Source organism: Nematostella vectensis, chromosome 8 (assembly GCF_932526225.1).
Source record: "Nematostella vectensis chromosome 8, jaNemVect1.1, whole genome shotgun sequence".
Taxonomy (NCBI): Eukaryota; Metazoa; Cnidaria; class Anthozoa; order Actiniaria; family Edwardsiidae; genus Nematostella; species Nematostella vectensis.
The window spans coordinates 14,162,355-14,181,914 of NC_064041.1; the positions used below are offsets into that span (position 1 = coordinate 14,162,355).

At 42.8% G+C, this 19,560-nt stretch overlaps 2 protein-coding genes across 2 annotated transcripts in view; both read right to left on the reverse strand.

Moving 5' to 3' along the window:
• Nucleotides 1-1,913: 1,913 nt before the first annotated feature.
• LOC125570317 lies at nucleotides 1,914-11,641 on the reverse strand. Its single transcript, XM_048731872.1, has 13 exons — nucleotides 11,401-11,641; nucleotides 10,740-10,943; nucleotides 9,826-10,153; nucleotides 8,948-9,050; nucleotides 6,877-7,141; nucleotides 6,459-6,602; nucleotides 5,268-6,090; nucleotides 4,658-5,084; nucleotides 3,977-4,492; nucleotides 3,354-3,779; nucleotides 2,923-3,057; nucleotides 2,727-2,813; nucleotides 1,914-2,423 (listed from the first exon to the last, which is right to left on the reverse strand). The coding sequence occupies exons 1-13, from the start codon at nucleotides 11,639-11,641 to the stop codon at nucleotides 1,923-1,925; spliced, it is 4,200 nt and encodes a 1,399-aa protein (XP_048587829.1). The 3' UTR covers nucleotides 1,914-1,922.
• A 2,249-nt stretch (nucleotides 11,642-13,890) lies between these two features.
• The window catches only part of LOC125570322 (para-nitrobenzyl esterase-like), a 32,586-nt gene continuing 26,916 nt past the window's right edge, over nucleotides 13,891-19,560 (reverse strand). The window contains exon 7 of the mRNA XM_048731877.1: nucleotides 13,891-14,707. Within this exon, the coding sequence (XP_048587834.1) occupies nucleotides 14,039-14,707 (669 nt within the window). The 3' untranslated portion in view covers nucleotides 13,891-14,038. The remainder of the gene's footprint in view (nucleotides 14,708-19,560) is intronic.

Here is a 19,560-nt window from a genome sequence, read left to right on the forward strand (position 1 = left end):
CCTAATATATGAACGATCCCTAAAGTGTGGTCGATCCCTAATATATGACCGATCCCTAAAGTGTGGTCGATTCCTAATATATGACCGATCCCTAAAGTGTGGTCGATCCCTAATATATGACCGGTCCCTAAAGTGTGGTCGATCCCTAATATATGACCGATCCCTAAAGTGTGGTCGATCCCTAATATATGACCGGTCCCTAAAGTGTGGTCGATTCCTAATATATGACCGATCCCTAAAGTGTGGTCGATCCTTAATATATGACCGATCCCTAAAGTGTGGTCGATTTCTAATGTATGACCGGTCCCTAAAGTGTGGTCAGCCCCTAAGGTGTGGTTAGCCCCTAAGGTTCGGTCGCTTCCTAAGGCGTGGTCAGCCGCTGAGGTACGAACTTTAGAAGCACACTAGCATACACACATTGGCACCAGTCGGGCCAAGACGGGACGCTAGCACAGTCTATTACCCGTGCAGTTCGGCAACCATCGACAGCTGTTTCGTCCTTATTAGGAATCGTCAGCATGGCATAGCCGGTTTGCCAAAAATAGAATATTTGATCATATTTGATAAAACAATATAGGGCAAAAGAGTATAATTTTTTAGGGAAGGAGAAATCTTACTTATTTCTAACTTCTGGTTGAAGCGAGTCATACGTAGGCTAGACTCAGAGTTTCGTGGCCAATTGTTGATCAGGCGCGCACTCCCTTATGTCTCAGCCATGTGCATAGTGTTTGTTTTCGTTAGAAATAAGTTAAGAATGCGTTTCGCGGTCACAACAGCAAGACAATGGTTGAAGCGTACTACCTACTATGGTATGTGACCTCATGATAAGGCGATGGACGGACAAAAGACTCGAATGACAACTTTAAACAGATGTGTTTGTCATGCATGTACTGTGTTACGTTTGTTTGTGTTACAAAGACGCCTTGTGACGTACGTATGATATATGTACTTACGTTTAGCAGGGTGTGGTAGAAAAGACACGCCTTGTGACGTACGTATGATATTGGTACTTACGTTTAGCTGGGTGTGGTAGAAAAGACGCGCCTTGTGACGTATGATGTATGTACTTACGTTTAGCAGGGTGTGGTAGAAAAGACGCGCCTTGTGACGTACGTATGATATATATACTTACGTTTAGCAGGGTGTGGTAGAAAAGACACGCCTTGTGACGTACGTATGATATTGGTGCTTACGTTTAGCAGGGTGTGGTAGAAAAGACACGCCTTGTGACGTACGTATGATATTGGTACTTACGTTTACCAGGGTGTGGTAGAAAATGGGTATTAAATGTTTTTGTTTTTCAACTCCTTGTAGCTGAAGCCCACACTTTCACGAGAATCATGCACTTTTTTGCCAGACTTGCAGAGGTCTAGTCTCGCACCGACATCGAAGCTGTTCAAACTCTCCATCAGTACAAGTACCTGGAATAATAATTATGGATGGGTTAAGTTCAACAAATAAGTTAACTCGAAATGATAAGCAAAAAAAACATATACTGCAATGATTAAAATGGGTACTTATTTGATTTTCTGTGACTCTTGGGGGCGCTTATCAAAGAGGGAGCGCTTATTGAATTCTCAGTGGAGTGCCCCCCCCCCTTGGACAAAAAATTGGTACACTACTGCTTTCAGGTGTTTTTGTTTGGTGGTGGGTGGCTCTTATTTGGGAGAGGGCACTTATTTAAGGGAGGGGGCTATGTTTTAATCTAAGGGTATACAGAGTAAACATACCAACAACAGGAAGCCCAGCTTTGGTCATTTTTACTTTGTTGAGCTTGGTGAGGTCCCTGACTTCTCGATCCCTGATGGTGTGGTATGGGATATACTGAACAGGAATAGCATAAGGCTTTTTGTCTCTGCATTCGTCAGATACCATGAACACTAGGACGTGGGTGGCACATTGCCTTTTTTTTAAGAGGTTCTTCAGGAACTGATCATAGTCTCCAGCCTTTTTTCACAAGCTGGCAACATCCTGGGAGGCTTTTTTTCCTTGTTGGATTCCAGACTCTCTTTCAAATCTTTGGACATGCTAAGAAGAGGGTCCAGACAGTTCAACATTTCTTTTGTTACTTCTCTAAAGCGAGTTGCCTGCTCTAAAAGCGTGTTAAACTCAACAATTTCCCAGTTGAGTGACATCAACTTCTCAGTCTTTGTGTTGGGGGGATCAAATTTCTTTCTGAAGAGTTGAACAGCCTTGGCAAGCCCATAATAGAGAAACAGGATGTTGTTATTTAGCTCATTGTTAACAGCCACTACTGGGTCCCTTAACTCTTTCCCACACAATTTGTGGACACTAAGAGCTTGCGATACATGGAGTCGGTCATCATACAGTCCCTGTAGGGTTTCAAGTGCTCCATCAACATCACCATTCCATACTTTTAATAATGACTCTTGTAAGGCTTCCTTCACATCAGTCCCATCAGTCTTTATCCAAAATTGTTAAAAAAACACACAATGGAATAATTAATTAAAACTTAAAAACAAAGTTTACCAATATCTGCAATCAACCTCAGCACTTCAACATACCAGTTCAGTAACCCTGCTCTGATATGGCTTAAACCCTCCTGTTAAAGCAACCTTATACAAATCATCCATGATGGTTCTATTTATTTAAGTGTGGGGAAGGGGTGTTAACAAAATATTACCAACCTCCCACCATGAAACTGCACCCCTACCCCCTAGCCGTAAATTAAATTCCCCCTCAATCCTTCTATATGTTGGTCTCACCTGTATTTCTGGCTTAGAAGAGAAGTCACTCTTAGCAATGGCATTCAGTTGGGCTTGTTTGCTTCTGCATGGTATGTTGGGTTTGGCCTGCAAAATGATAAATTTTATAAACTCTACAGCTGTAACTAATTGAAAATACAACCTTCCCCTTCAAACAACTTATCGTCTTTTGTCTTTGATCTGTGCATTTTTTTACCTTTGAGGGATCACCAATGTCTTTCTTGTCACAGCCATTCCACATAGGGCCACGAAACAAGCGCTTAAACTTTCCACCACCAAACTCTGCCTCCATTGTGTCTAGCCATATTTTATAGTCAGGGGACACATATATCTGAAATAATACAATTATCGTAACCAAAATATAAATATTTGATTTGATTTTCAATGTTTACATTTGAGATCCACTGACACAACAAGCAATATTAATTTGTAATGCTTGACTCAAATACAGTCAAATGCTCTCTTAGCGACCAGCTCTCAAATACGTGATAACATTTCAAATTCCCATTTGGATAATTTTCAGTCAAACTCTTTAAATAAAAAGCTGTTGAAAGTGAGTACTTAACAGTCACTGAGGTGGTCGCTTAGAGAGCTCAGACTGTACATTAAATAGGTTATAATAATTACCTGTGCTATATGTGTACAACTGAAAAACTCAATGCGGTACTGGATCATTCCAAATGGCATCCTATCTAGCTGCAAGGATCGGTTAACCCCATGAAGGTACTGGCACCATTTGTAAACCAAGTTGGGTTTGCCTTGCATTTGGAGATTCTTCATGACATTAATGGAAAACGTTCCAAAATCCTTTGGATGTGTGCGTATGCCGCAAGCCTTTGCTAACTCAAGATATAATGCATCCAGAATGGTCCCCTGAAAGACTTTACTTGCATGCCTAAACAGACCAAGGAGGAGTGTGTGTGCATCCACAATGCCAAGGGCGGAGACAAGTGTAGTAAGACGTTTACTGTGTCTAAGATACTCTAAGGTGCTACCATACAATCGTAGTCCGATCGCTCTAGGAGGCCGCCATCTTACTTCGCCCCAGTCCCCCTAGTCCCTCTGCTACTACAGGTAGCCCAATACTACTTCTTCCATTTGAACAGTAACCTAACATACAAACGTGTAACTTATGGTCTACTTCTAAATTTACCTATACAAGTAAATATTCTAACATTGTTCTAATGGTAACTAACAGCAGTCATTGTCAATCAGTATTCTTCAATGTATCTGCAAGGTCTGCGGCGCACTCTCTCTGATCGCTTAAGGGTTGGCTGCTCTGGCGTAGGGCACGGCTGTGGTACTCGATTCCCATCTCCTTGTGTGGGTCCAGACATTTCATTGAAGGTCTCTTTCTCTTTCTCGGGAGAGGGCTTGACTGGCTTTGTATTGCTTCCGGAGTCGTGTAACTCTCGGGAAGTATAGGGGCCCTGTACTGCGTATGTTGGCTGAGGGCTTCCTAAGGCTCTTCTTACCTGTCGACGGTTTCGTCTCCGCAATCCCTTTGGTGTTTGTATAACAACCGATTGTGGGGTTTCGTGTGGCCTGATTATCGTCCCCTCCGTCTTTAGGTCTGGTATCCATACTCGATCACCTTCTGCTAACTCCTCCCCCTCTGCAACTCTGTGTCTGCGGTCATAGTCTTCCCGCATTTCTCTTCTGTACTCTCTTTCTCTCTTTCTCACTACATCATTGTCTGGGAGTTGAGGTTTCAACTCGTCAGGGTGGCACGGTACTCTCGTTTTTAGTTTGCGACCCATACTTAGCTGTGATGGAAAATATCCGTTGTGAACCGGTGTGTTTCTGTAGCTTAGAAGAGCGAGGTACTCGTCATCGCACTTCTTCAGAAAGTTCTTTATTGTCTCGACGGCTCATTCCGATTCGCCATTTGACTGGGCGTACCGAGGTGATGAAGTTATGTGATCGGATACCCATGTTGCCGCAATCTTGTTGAACTCTGCAGAGGCGAACTGTGGTCCGTTGTCGGTAACTAAGATATCTGGGATTCCATGTCGACTAAAGGCATTCTTCATCTTGTTTACTGTATCACAGGCTGTTACATTCTTGCTCACCAAGTATATTTCGATATCGCGCGAATAGTAGTCGATTATGTGCAGGTAGTGTCGGCCTTCATGTTGGAAGAAGTCTGCTCCGAGTTTGGACCACGGTCGCTCTGGGAAATCTGTTCCCTTCATCGGTTCTATACGTTCTTTCCGATATTTTTCGCAGGTGGCACAATTGCGAACCATCTCTTCAATTTGTTTGGAGATTCCGGGCCACCAAACGGACGATGCTGCATTGTCCCGTGTCTTGGATATGCCTTGGTGACCATCATGTAGGTATCGTAAGATATCTGGCCTGAGACTCGACGGAATTACAAGTCTTCGTCCCCTCATCAATAGGTCTTCGTGGGTGGATAAGCTTCCTCTTTCACCCCAGTATTTCTTCGCGGGCCCATAGAGCTTCTGTTTGGTTTCTGGCCCCCCATTCTGTACGTAATGCATCACGACTTTCAATGCGTCGTCTCTCTTCAGCTCTTACCGTATTTCCTCTAGTTTCTTGTCGGATGCTGGCAGGTGTAGCAGTATGGTATTCACATAACAGTCTGCTTCAGCGTACAGGTGGTCAGACTGGCACGACGTCTCAGACCTCTTTTCGTTTAGTGGGCACCTAGATAGTGCATCTGCGGTATAAAGTTCCTTGCCTGGAACGTGCCGAGTATCAAAATCGTACCTCATCAGCCTCATTCTGAAACGCTGTATGCGTACCGGCAGCTCATCGATCATCTTGGAAGTAAACAGGGGTACAAGGGGCTTGTGGTCTGTTTTGACAGTGAACTTCATGCCTACCAATAAATCGGACCAGTGCTCTAGGGCCCACGTGGTTGCTAATGCCTCTTTTTCTATCTGTGCGTATCTGCACTCGGTGTTTGTCATAGATCTGCTTGCATATGCAACAGGACGCATTTCTCCGGATGGCTGCTTCTGCCTGAGTACTGCCCCCAATCCAAAGCTGCCTGCATCCGCGGAGACTACAATCTCTTTCTCGGGGCTATACAGTGCAAGCACTCTCTCTGAAGCCATTTCTTCTTTCAAGTCATCGAAGGCATCATCTTGCGCCTTGCCCCAAACCCATGCGCTATTCTTCTTAAGCAGGTCGCGAAGTGGTTGCGTCCTCTCTGCTAGATTGGAACAGAACTTCATTAGTTGGTTCACCATCCCGAGAAATCGTCTCAGGCTAGGGATGTCCCTAGGTTCATCCATGTCGACGATAGCTTTCACCTTGGCGGGATTTTTCTTGATCCCCTCGTTATCGATCACCTGTCCAAGGTACTCAATCTTCTTCTCTGAGAACTTACACTTGTCTGGGTTCAGTGTCATGCCGATTTCCGTGATGCGTTGAAGGACGGCAGCCAAGTCTCTTATCGTGCTCCGCTTGGTCTTTTCCAACGACCAGGATGTCGTCCATATGACATAGTGTGCCTTCTATTCCATCCAGCTCCTGGTCCATTTTCTTCTGAAAGTATTCCGGTGCAGAGGAGATTCCGTATGGCAGACGGCGAAACATATACCGCCCAAAAGGAGTGATAAAGGTAGTAAGCTTAGCGCTTTCCTCGCTTAAGGGAACTTGGTGGAAGCCTGAGTTAGCGTCAAGTTTGGAGTAGATCGATCCTTTGGATATGTTTCCGAGAGTCTCTTCCACTTTAGGCATTTGGTATACTTCTCTTCTGACTTCTTTGTTGAGCTTCGTGAGGTCGACGCATATTCGCACGGTTCCATTTGGCTTTGGTACCACTACTATAAAACTGTTCAGCATCAGTTACTGTTTTAAATTTGCTCTTCATATAGGTAACAACTCTCTGTCGTACTGGTCCCCCTACAAAAGAAAAGCAGAAATATGTACGCTGTTCTAAAGGTTGTATCTTTATTGGGGGCTACTTATTCCTTGTTCACATTAGTACTGTGCAAGTAAACAGTAGGAGTATCCCACAAATAAGACATTATTATGCAAGCATCATCAAACAACGCAGATAAAAACTAAAAGAGAGAGAAATACCAAGGGTCCCAGGAACTAACACCTTTCCCTATGGTGCTGGGCCCATTCATACTGCGCAATATATTTTTTACAAATCAATAATTATTCTATTTACCTTTGCAGGTGTAAGTGGTGCCAGCATGACTTGCTATAAAGTTGGCAGCTTCCAACCAATACTTCGATTTCGTATTTACCGATGGCCACTCTGTAGCTGTGGGCTGCAAGTCTTTGTGCCGGGCAACAAACTGGACCAAGGCAATGTCCTCCTTTATTAGCCAAATATTATTCGACTGTTTTGGGGATTTTAGGCGTAATAAAGGGGATGATTTCCCACGAAGACCACAGGGGTGGCTCGGTCTTTTGGGTGAAACATTACTTCCCTATGGAAGAAAGACAAAATTCGCTTGGTTAAGATTTTTCTAAAATATTTTTCTGATGCATGCATTCAAAACATTATTTTATTCTTCTGGTATTTCTACTATAAGATTAAAAGGGAAGTTCGATATGATCTTTATCAACTGTAAAGTTCGAATAAGTTACACTTGATTTAACCTATCGAGTGTAAAATTCATAATAAATGTTGGTTGTCATTACTACGTGTATGAGTTATTAGTCACATCAAATCCTCAGAGGAATATGGTCAAGGAAGAGGAGAATGAATTTATTACATGCGGCAATATATTGGATAAAAAAGGCGTCTTCTGTTTTACAAAACAGCATTTCGCATGAAATGCACTCTCATTTCGTGTCCCCGAAACAAAAGCTGCACATCTGTACCCGACCCATCGAGTCCTCAGGTAATGATTTCCGAAACGCCACCATTTTCACTATTTCCTGAAAAGGGCGAGGCAAGGGGATACGTACGTACTTTCAGGCTACATACAGGGTCTCAGGGGAGTTATTGCCAATTGGGTGCATGCGCGAAGAACGGGGGGGAGCCAATAATACTCTGCACTCTGAATTACTGCTCATAGTAATGATAAACGCATAATATTAGCTTTTAAAGTGTCATCTAGTAAATCTAGTGACAAACAAGCTTTCAGAGAGCAAAATTTACCCACCCCTCCCCCCAAATTTCCGAGGTAAAAAAATTCTAGCGCTGTTGTGAAGCTTGTCACCTAAACAAACTTATAAAGTCAAAAGAGGCATTATAATCTGAGAAACAGAACCAAAACATGAAAAATCCACTACTTTTTAGTTTTGGGGAAACGTGTCAAAAAACGGTCGCCAAGGTAACATGGAGCGTTTCCTAGGCATGTCAATGGCATCAAAACGTCCGCAGATAGTTTTTAGGAAAAGACAACAAGTTTTAGCCTTTTAGCTGCTATCACAAGTTATAGCAATTTCCCCGGAGGGGGGGCTTAAAGAGCCCCCCCCCCCCCCCCCACCCTCCAATTATGAATAGGGTTAACTGTATATACGGCAAGATATAATTTTTCACCAACTGATTCCCGGAGGACATTTGGCGGTTTAGTCGAACTAAGCTATGAGGTGTTGATGTTTGTCCTCATGCCAAAGAAGAATGCATAAGGAAACAAGTGACACGATTTTAGAGGAAGGGGGGGGGGGGGGCTACGTAATTTTTCATTATTAGAATCTTATTTTAAGGACGCCTTTTTCGTATTGAACAGTCACCTGTTTTATTTATTTGTTGTTTTTTTAAATACCGTATTTTTTCGATTAGACCAAGGGAGCTTGAGATACTTTCTCAGAAAATCCAACTCAAGTTTTGAAAGAATAATGACAAAGTTTACTTGCTACCGTGATTTAATGGTGCGGTGTGTATTTTTTTTTTCAACTGCGGCGGTCATTGCTAAAGAATTTTTACATTTTATTCAGCCAGCTTTTGAAAAAAACGGCGTTTTGCTTTTGATGTTGCGAAGTTTGATGATTAGTGGTTTCTATTATCTTTTCGAAAGCAGTCTTCTTTCGCAGGCTACTACTGAGGTTATTCAAACCGCTGGCGTGGGCTTCCTGCCCCGCGAGTGTCACTCCAAAAATTTTCATTTTATATTATATTATTATTTTTATATTATATACGATCTGTATCTAGAAAAAAGAAAAAAAAAAGAAAATCAAATATCAAATAAAATCATTACACCGAGCTGCTGTGCACGAAAACAAGTTCTGAGAGCACACTTTTTAAGCGCCGTCGTAGGTTTGATTTTAAAGCTAGAAGCACTCACTTCAGCACTTATTGCAGGTCTTCTTGCAACGTTTTTGATACTTGCAGTCGTTCCACAGAATTTGGCGTACCGAACACACCAGCACACCAGGTGTCTCTGCAGTCTGCAAAAAAAAAGACAAAACAGATGAAGGAGAAGCAATTGTACAAAATGCCTAATTCGCGAATATGTAGCGCGTCAAGATGAAATCATTGGGCTTTAAACTAATCTTCAAAGATTTAGAAAGCAACAGTCAGGATAGTTAGTCAGTGTTTATTGGTCATCAACACTTATGTTGTTTTCACTTTATTTTGTCATGACGAACCAAGTGACGAAATAACAGTACTACATACCGACACGGACTGCATGCAAGACGGACAAGGGTCAGGTGCTGTTTTCTAAGTACGACTTACTGATGCGTGCACGTGCACTACCTACCAGCATTGCCGCCTGAGGAACCGGAATCTGTCCCGCCAACTTCAAGATACGAAAAAGCAAAATAGGAGTTGTGATCTGATTTGTGATGCTTTATTGGCTAAGGCCACTCAATGAATTTGCACTTTTCTAATTATTTTCAATAGTCCGATGTTTGCGCGAAAAATCCCCACACACCAGAGTCTAAGAAATACGGTCAGTACTTCATCTGCCATAGAGATCATTAGTAAACAGTTCATATTTTGTTCTTCGGCGATAAAAATCGCTTTTTGGACTTTGAGGCGTGCGTCCTTTTAACAAGCTTGCGAAACTTGACTTCGGGGAATACCCACAAAGTGTTGGGTGTGGTTAGGGGGGGGGTGCCGTATCATATGGAAAAAGGATTGTACCTGATGCTTCTCCGATATAAAATAATAATTTCTTGGCGACCTGGGGGGAGGGGGGGGGCAACCTGCTCTAGGTACCGCCCATTAGCATAACCCGATAACCTACCTCCGATCTCGCTCTTGATCCAACCCACGTGTGAACTAACGCGCGCATAGACAGAGTAGGAGTGGCCTGGGCACGAGCGATCAGTCACCCACGGGGAGGAACCACGCAACACCCAGTGCGGTCCACCGCTGTCCCTATTGCAGGCGCTGCTTCCGCGGCCACCAATGCAAATCATCGTTGATTGGTCGACTTTCCCGCCATTTTTTGAGCGGCATTCTTTATGGACAATCACAGGGACGCGAGACTGCTGAAGTTTGTCCGCCATTTTCTTGAAGTCGTTGGGTAGTATTCTGTCCCAACCTTTATTTTAAAAAAATATGTCTATTTTTATTTGTGAATCAATCAAATTTCGAAAAAAAGACGCTTCTAGGCTGGAATAAAAAAAAAAAAAACAGGCAGCACCACAATATCACTTGTTAGCAAGAAAATCAACCACTTTTACAAAACATGGTTAAAAGCTGTGGACTATTAGTTGAAGCATATAATTTAGTCAACTGTCGAAGCTTTAAATTAATGCTTCAACATTTTTTTTTTTATCTAATGTTTTCAGCCTTTTTCCAATGAATTTGTTTTGGTTTTGGCTGAGTTATATATATATATATATATATATATATATATATATATATATATATATATATATATATATATATATATATATATATATATTTGGGAGATCTCCACTGAGCAATGTCTTAACTGAGAAACTTCAAAAAAACTTGCAAAGAGTCTTTAGACCATTCAGGCGAATGGCAACATCTGTTAGATATGCTCATGTAAATATTGACAACTTTTGCGAGAAAAATTCAAGAATATTTTAAAAGGATCATAGACACAAACCCACCAAATCAAGGAACAATCATGATTCAAGTACAAATTGCCCATTTACCTGTTATATAGCAGTTACCGCCCGGTTTAGCAAGACTGCCCTGTTTGGGCAAGCACACTGTATTCACGGTCGCGCTCAGCTTGGCCGGACTAGCCAGTTTGATGAGGGCGATGTCGTGCCGCAGATGACTTCGACTGTAGCCTTTATGTGGGAAAATCTTAGCAATCTTCAACTGAACCCCATCGTCTTGACGCAAGTGAGAACCTAATGGGAAAAGTGTGCTGGTTAAAGGAAAAAGGTAACGTAAAGGTTTTCTTGAAGCATAGACAGTCAAGCCAATCAATCATTTGTTTTGCGATTAATCAAGATGAAACGTACAATTAGGTGGTAAGACTTCGTAAGAGAAATTGAGACGGATGCAGACTGGCAGGCCACCCCTCTGGTAACCGTGTAAACAGAATATAACCAAGCCACAGTTTGAAAGCGAGGCTGTTTGGGAAAACTATTTTTCGATTGAATTTGGCAAATAATATGACGTTATCATCAGGTGGATCTTTTGAGATTTTTTTATATAATTTACCTTTAAATATTGTTTGGAAACAATAACAAAGACGTGGTTGACAGGCTATCTTTGTGCCGTCTCCCTGCGCTTCTAAACAAAAGCTTGGATCCTTTTTCAAATAATACATAAGCCAGTTGTTGAGAAATATCCTCTTCATACCTGCTTGCAGACTGTAGTACCAGTAATTGTTCTGTACACAGTGAGCAGCGGTAACCGCCCATTGTGGAGTTATCAAGGACGCTCCACAATTATGCATCCCGAACATCTGGAGTGACAGTTGCCATGGCCACGAGTGAGGGACTGCTTCTTCTCCCCCGACAATGCGTGTTCGCGAGACAGGCCGCTGACCACATGAAATATGCTTTTTTCCTTCATGCAAAGCAAATGGTTTTGTGTACATTTTGGCTGCAACTTACGTTGCAGTTTTTAATAGCTTTTCTTATTGCAGGAAACAATGCAATTCATAACTTCAAGAAAAGCTTAGAAACATGATTAACAGACCCATCGATAACGCCGGACCAAAAATAAAGACGAGATGTAAAAACAAAGACGCCATAATTCTTAGTTGAAAGCAGGACACTTTCGCTTTAGTTGGAAGCCGAGGAGCACGTCTGCATAAATAATAAACAAATGCTGAAGGGACTGAGCAAATACAACTGGGCTTGTGGCCCTATCTTGAGAGTGCACCCGACCGGCTGCCTTGCATACATTGCGTATCTAGTTTGGCCATGATCCGTAGGGTGGTGTTAAGCGTTGGAGCTATTTCAATTTATATCCCAGTGACGAATTTTCACGCGCGCTCATTGGTCAATACGGGTCACGTGCACATTTCCACAGAACAAATATCAGTCGATAAATGCCCTGTGAACATTTTAATGCAGTCAAAACTCGCTTTTTGTCTGCTCAATAACTCCCCAACCAAACTCCTCGCTATTAAGACACAGATAGAATGTTTGATTTCTTTTATAGAAATATCATCAATATATTTTTGTAGAATTTCTCCTGAAACGCGAAAGAAAAAGCAATGACAAAAAAACTTCACATCAGCGCGCGCTCGTGGCGTCATTCCCGTGCAGAAGACATTTCAAAATTGAAAACTTTTGCTTTACACGAAAGCGCGGTATGAAAGGGACTTGGTAGGCAAGCTGTCTGTCATTCGTCATTAGAGACTTCATCACTGAGTGCAGCGCCCCGTAGAGAAAAGCCAGAAAGCTAGATTAGAGTTCAAAATTGGCCGAAAACACACCATTGAAGTAACCACAGTCTATTTATTAGCCTTTTCTTAAAACAAAACGAAAAATAACGGAGAATAAGATAGTTTTTGAAGGGTTTTGAAGAGATGAATAATTTTGAAAATTTGTTGTTCGCACCTGAATGACGCCATTTCGAATGAGTGCTGTATTTTTTAATTCAAACGCGCTGTTTGATTTCTCTATGACAATTTTTGCTCTTGTGTTTGTAGAGAATTGACTCCAAATACTTTCCCGAATATGCTTGATAGTTCTTTAACATTCTTTTGTATACTTTAAAGTTGTCGTAGTTTGCCGTACGGCTGTTGTATTTTTTTCTATATTTTCTTCTGGCAGTTATACTGCGCTCGGGCTAAAATGAGCTCGAGTCGGGCCCAAAACACATTTACGCCCGCGAACATCAACTATATTGTTATAATTTTTCACGAAGGAAACATCATATGGCAAACAAACTCGGTACGTGTCATGTAGTTGGATGCAACAATATGGTCAAGTGTTGGGTAACGTCATCGATGACGTCACTTAAAGCAAAAAACATGATTAAAAGCAAAAACATTCATATCTCTTGAAAGAAACATTGTTTGACAACTGCCTCGTACCCAGACGCTTACTAGCGTGACCGGACTAAGCGTTGACCCTTCCCTTGGTCCTTTGCGCCAGCGCTAAACCTTCACGTGGCTCATTGCGCTCACTAGTATATTTTTCACTTGTTTTACTGACTTCAGACGCCTGGGTACGAGGCAGGTTTCACAACCAAACTTAGCAGGTGTCATGTTTGTGTCAAGGGAGGTGCCAAATTGTGGTCACGTGATTTGAACGAAAAAGCAAAGATAGGAAATGAATAAAGCAAAGATATGAATTGAATAATGTACATCAATCGACTTTTTTATCCAAATGTGGAAGTGTGTCAACAGTTTTCTCGAGGATTGGAGAAGCAATGGCGCTACACTTGCAGTGTCATTGCAGAATAGAACTATATACCTATCAGTAGACCTTGTCCGTGCAAATGGCAATTCCTAAATGACAGTTCTAGCATCGAAAAATCAGGGGACTCGATTTAATTGAATGCAGGAAATTATTGATAAATCATACGATTCTTAGTTATCACCTTAAAGCCGCATTGTCACCAGTTTACTTCCGGATTTCCGACAGAAACCTCAACCGTCAAAAGACAAAAGAATCTATTAAAATCCGAGATATTAAACAGGCAACCCGCTCTAAATTATCTATCGCATCCTCAAAGAAACTTCCAATAGACATAGACACACTCCTTTCAATATTTTGAAACAATTTTCGCGTTTTCCGTTAAAAATCATCGGATATTGTTAGGTAATCGACCGAAAGTAAACTGGTGACAATACGGCTTTAAATATAACAAATAAATAAGACCACAAGAAACTTTTGATCTTAGTACTTCCATGTGCCATTCGCCATTTGCACCAACGTATTTTGGAAAATGTGTAACTACAACTGATTGTCTGTCATACTCAATAAATTATTCAAAAAAGTCTTGCTCTGCCTTTATATTGTTTTGTCTTCGACGTAAACTAGTTGACCCAGCCATATGGAAACAGGCCATGCCCTAACCAGAGGTCACATTCTCTATCCAAATACGAACGCGCAAAGTCCAGTCCGCCGTCGGTGAAAAGAGCGGTCACCTCAGGATACGGCTTCCAGCCTGAGCTCTCAACCTTATTGCTATGGATAAATCTACCAAGCTCCCTTCTTAAATTGGCCATGAATCTCTTATCTCTGGCAGATGGCGAATAGCCGAACGCTTCAGGGAAACCGAAAAACGCCAATAGATCCCACATGTGAAAGGCGTAAGCACTGGTCTTGTCTCCCACAAGCGTGACTGGCTTACTAGGCCAGTTGGTCACCACGTAACGATAGACACTACGCAGTCCGGTGGACGCGCCAACGGCAAGCACACGTGTTGGGCACGTGACTCGGATATCCGTGACGATATTAGCGTACGAAAGCCGCGGATGTTTGTGTTCAACCAGGTACATTGAAAATACTTTCTCGATTTCGGCATCACTCAGGAATCTTGAGAGCCTCTCGCTGGCGTATCTCTTGAAGTCACTCAGGTCTGCCTTTGTGTTGAAGAGCTTTCCGGGAAGGTAGTCTATCTCCTGAGCTGTTGTGCCTAAAATGACGGGTACATCGTTGATTCTCCTACCGGAAGACAACGCAATAAATGGTGGGTATGGTACCACATGCCCATCGACTGTTGCCAAGGCACCGCGGCTCTTCTGTATAATTCTAGCTACATTAGAACGGTAGAGGCACTCACGCGTAGAAGCAAGGCTGTCATGGGCACAGCCCATACGTTCGACAAAAACCTTGTTGTCACTAGAAGCATCATTGGCTGATTTACTGAATACAGGGGATGCACTCATAAGGATAGCACCGTGAAAGAGTCCATTAGCTAGCGGGGACACTAACAAAGCAAGGGAGGAAGTGGCACCAGAACTTTGACCAAGAAGTATAACCCGATCGGGATCGCCACCGAAACGTGCAATATTTGTATGAATCCACGACAACGCCATAATTTGATCCATGAATCCGTAATTTCCAGACGTATTGCTTTTGGAGCCGTCTGAGAGAGCGTCTAGGCTCAGAAATCCAAACGCGTTAAGTCTGTAGTTGAAAGAAATGCCGACAACACCCAAGTTACTCACAAATTCCGGGGTCGGATGAATCCCACTATCGTGTCCAGATCCGTAAGTCAACTCTCCTCCATGATAAATACAAGTACAGGCTGCTTGATATCCACACTTGGCGTCCAAACATTTAAATAAAGGCAATCTTCGCTGCCGATGACTTGATCTTCGCTGTTTAACTGAGGGCAAACTTTACCGTAAAATGCAGCATTAAAAGTACCTTGCCAGCAGTGATTATGCCCGCATGGGAAAGGTGGTTTCCATCGCATGTCATTTATAGGGGGCTTGGCGTAGGGAATCCCCTTGAACACTCAAGCATTTGAATTCCTAGTACCTCGTATTGTTCCAACATCAGTGGCTATAAGAATTGAAGAATCTTCGTCGTCATTTTCATCATTTTCAGAACTCTTCCCTTGTGTCAGTAACGCAATAAGGACGGCGATGAAGATGACAGTTGATAGGATGAGCACAACGATTATTATGTTGCGGACCTGAGACCAAAAAAGCTCAACATTAATAAGGGAAGGGTCATTATTTATCGGGGGGGGGGGGGGGGGGGGGAGCGGATGCTAAGTTTATTTTTTTTCTGGTTCAAAAATTTCGACCCTCCCCCAATCTAGAGCACAAAAATGATGACCCTACCCCCAAAAGGCTACCAACAATTTAGGCCCTCCCCCAAAACAAAACAAAAAATATTGTATGTGTGTGTGGGGTGAGGGGGGGGGGGGGGAAACTGGCTTAGACATGCCCATAAAGGAGCGATGGAGCAGGCCTTAAACACCACCAAATTTTGCCATTTTTAAATAAATGAAATGCTAATTATTGTTAAAATAGAATAAAGCATTATTAACTTCATCCTAACAGAAATATTATTTAAACATTTTCATATCACCAATCTGAAAAGTTATTAGGGGGGAGACTCTGACATGATCGAAATTCTTAAATTCAGTGATGGAAGAAGTTAATAAAACCAAAACTCAAAAGATAGAAATAGTAGAAGGCCACATTTTGGGGATAATGATTTTCAATGCTATCCAAACAAAAGTCATGAAAGTGCAAGCTGAAGGTAGGCGCTTCACATTGTTCTCCCAAGAAAAATTTTGAAATTCCAGACTTTTAGGAGGCTCGGAAATTGATCAGAATACCTGTTTAAAAAAAGACCCTCCCCTAAAGCCTGTATCAGCATTTGAGACCCTCCCCCCCCCCCCCGGTTAAATAATGCCCTTTCCCTAATGCAAAACATTTTGTCATAGCCAATAAACTCCATCTCCTCCGCTTTTCTTATCGCGCAGAATCATTTTATTCTTACTGTCACCATGCTTTTTCAGAGATAATGAAATGTATATCATATGCACACATGCGATTGGTTTTACTTAAGCTTTATGGGTTAGCTAAGGTGTCAGAAAGCTGCCAGTCAAAGGCTATACCCCCACCCCCTCCCCCTTTTTATGTGTATGTATTTAGACTCTTGAGGTGATCCTGTATTGAGCAAAATGTTAAAATCGCTTTTAAAAATATCGATAGAAAACTGAATTCACCCTGCACGCATAAAGGGTAATTGGAAAGAAAACATGACAAAATATCACAAAATCTTCAATGATGTGCGTGACACGACTTGCGTGACAAGGGCTGTGACGTGTGACTCATTTACAATGCATGAAATCTAAAGCCCCCGAGAGCCAACATTCTCTCGCATTTTGACATTTCCTTTGAATTGTTGTCTGTCTTTTCACATTTTGACATTTACCTTTTCCTTGTAGTCTGTCAAACAAGAGTTCGTAAGCAATGCTGGCTGTTATTGGCGCATTTTGCACGGGGATTAACACGGGTTACTCTTGTTTATAATCTTGCATCACATGGGGAAAATATAGACAATGTACTACAGATACACGTTTAATTTAAAGTAACTTTATGGAATTAGATTTGATGGTATTGCAACGATAATTTATGGATTATTTTGATTATACATCAAATTGAATTTGCTTATTTGGAGTCGTACACTTACTTTTTTAGAAGGAGCATGGTGCCTTTCGATTTGTATTTCGTCTAGCTCTTCGTTGTCCAATGAGCTCATTTTGGAACAAATAGAAAGTCGTCTTGGTAGCAGTAATATTCGGGTATCTGTCACAAAATTCGCTCGAATTTCGACTTCATCAACAACTGCGACCTTATTCTTTGACTTGTAACCGACAATACTCGTATGCCTGTAGTAACCTAGATAGAAAGAAAGCAGCCCTTGACCTAAAAGCTCCTCGTAAGTTGTGAAGCGCTTGGTGCCAACAATAAACTGCGATTACGGTGAGGCATTTCGGATGGTCATACCATTACGTCATCCCTCGAGAAAGTCCACAGGCATCCCAAACAATTGACTCATACCCAGTCTCTAAAAAGGGGGGGGGGGGGGGTGGTGGGGGAGAGGAGTTTCTGTATAGTAACTGCGGAAATAGGTAGCCGGAATAATTTCCCAAATTATTTTAGATCCCTTACTCCCGCCCCTACTACCATGAGCATTGAGGCTACCTCCTTAGTTAATAGTGTCGAGCGAAACGTATGACGGCACGAAAGTTCCCTATCTGCCTCTCCATTCTCCGTGTGGGTCATACTCTTCGTTGGCTTTTTCCTATATCCGACAGAAACAGTTGCAGTGCATGATGCAGCAAATTTGATTGACAAGGCAGACTCATAGGGTCCTGGGCGAGATAGTTTTTTTCGGATTGCGTCCGATGCGTTAGCCTTTGACGCAGCCGGAAATAATACAGGCTACCATACGTCAGTTCTGGGGATACTCCCTTGTGATTACCCATAACCCATTGCGCAAATTCAAAATTTTAGCAAGGTTCAGTTTAGACAGGGTTCAAGCCTCGTCTAGCCATTTTTAAACTTTTAAAAAAGTTATCACACATTCGTCTTTCAGGTCTTGACTGTGAAGGAGATAGAATGAGTGGGATTATTGTTTATTAACTTCTAAATTACCGGTCCCTAAAGTGTGGTCGATTCCTAATATATGCCCGGTCCCTAATGTATGACCGGTCCCTAAAGTGTGGTCGATCCCTAATGTATGACCGGTCCCTAAAGTGTGGTCGATCCCTAATGTATGACCGATCCCTAAAGTGTGGTCGATTCCTAATGTATGACCGATCCCTAAAGTGTGGTCGATTCCTAATGTATGAACGGTCCCTAAAGTGTGGTCGATCCCTAATGTATGACCGGTCCCTAAAGTGTGGTCGGTCCCTAATGTATGACCGGTCCCTAAAGTGTGGTCGGTCCCTAATATATGACCGATCCCTAATGTATGACCGGTCCCTAAAGTGTGGTCGATCCCTAATATATGACCGATCCCGTAAGTGTGGTCGATCCCTAATATATGACCGATCCCTAATGTATGACCGGTCCCTAAAGTGTGGTCGATCCCTAATATATGACCGGTCCCTAAAGTGTGGTCGATCCCTAATATATGACCGGTCCCTAATATATGACCGGTCCCTAAAGTGTGGTCGATCCCTAATATATGACCGGTCCCTAATGTATGACCGGTCCCTAAAGTGTGGTCGATCCCTAATATATGACCGGTCCCTAATGTATGACCGGTCCCTAAAGTGTGGTCGATCCCTAATATATGACCGGTCCCTAATGTATGACCGGTCCCTAAAGTGTGGTCGATCCCTAATATATGACCGGTCCCTAATATATGACCGGTCCCTAAAGTGTGGTCGATCCCTAATATATGACCGGTCCCTAAAGTGTGGTCGATCCCTAATATATGACCGGTCCCTAAAGTGTGGTCGATTCCTAATATATGACCGGTCCCTAAAGTGTGGTCGATCCCTAATATATGACCGATCCCTAAAGTGTGGTCGATCCCTAATATATGACCGATCCCTAAAGTGTGGTCGATCCCTAATATATGACCGATCCCTAAAGTGTGGTCGATCCCTAATGTATGACCGGTCCCTAAAGTGTGGTCAGCCCCTAAGGTGTGGTTAGCACCTAAGGTACGGTCGCTCGCTAAGGCGTGGTCAGCCCCTAAGGTGTGGTCAGCCACTAAGGTGTGGTTAGCCCCTAAGGTACGGTCGCTCCCTAAGGTGTGGTTAGCCCCTAAGGTGTGGTTAGCCCCTAAGGTGTGGTTAGCCCCTAAGGCGTGGTCAGCCCCTAAGGTGTGGTTAGCCCTTAAGGTACGGTCGCTCCCTAAGGTGTGGTCAGCCCCTAAGGTGTGGTTAGCCCCTAAGGTACGGTCGCTTCCTAAGGCGTGGTCAGCCCCTAAGGTGTGGTCGCTCCCTAAGGTGTGGTTAGCCCCTAAGATGTGGTCAGCCCCTAAGGTGTGGTTAGCCCCTAAGGTACGGTCGCCCCCTAAGGTGTGGTTAGCCCCTAAGGTGTGGTTAGCCCCTAAGGTGTGGTTAGCCCCT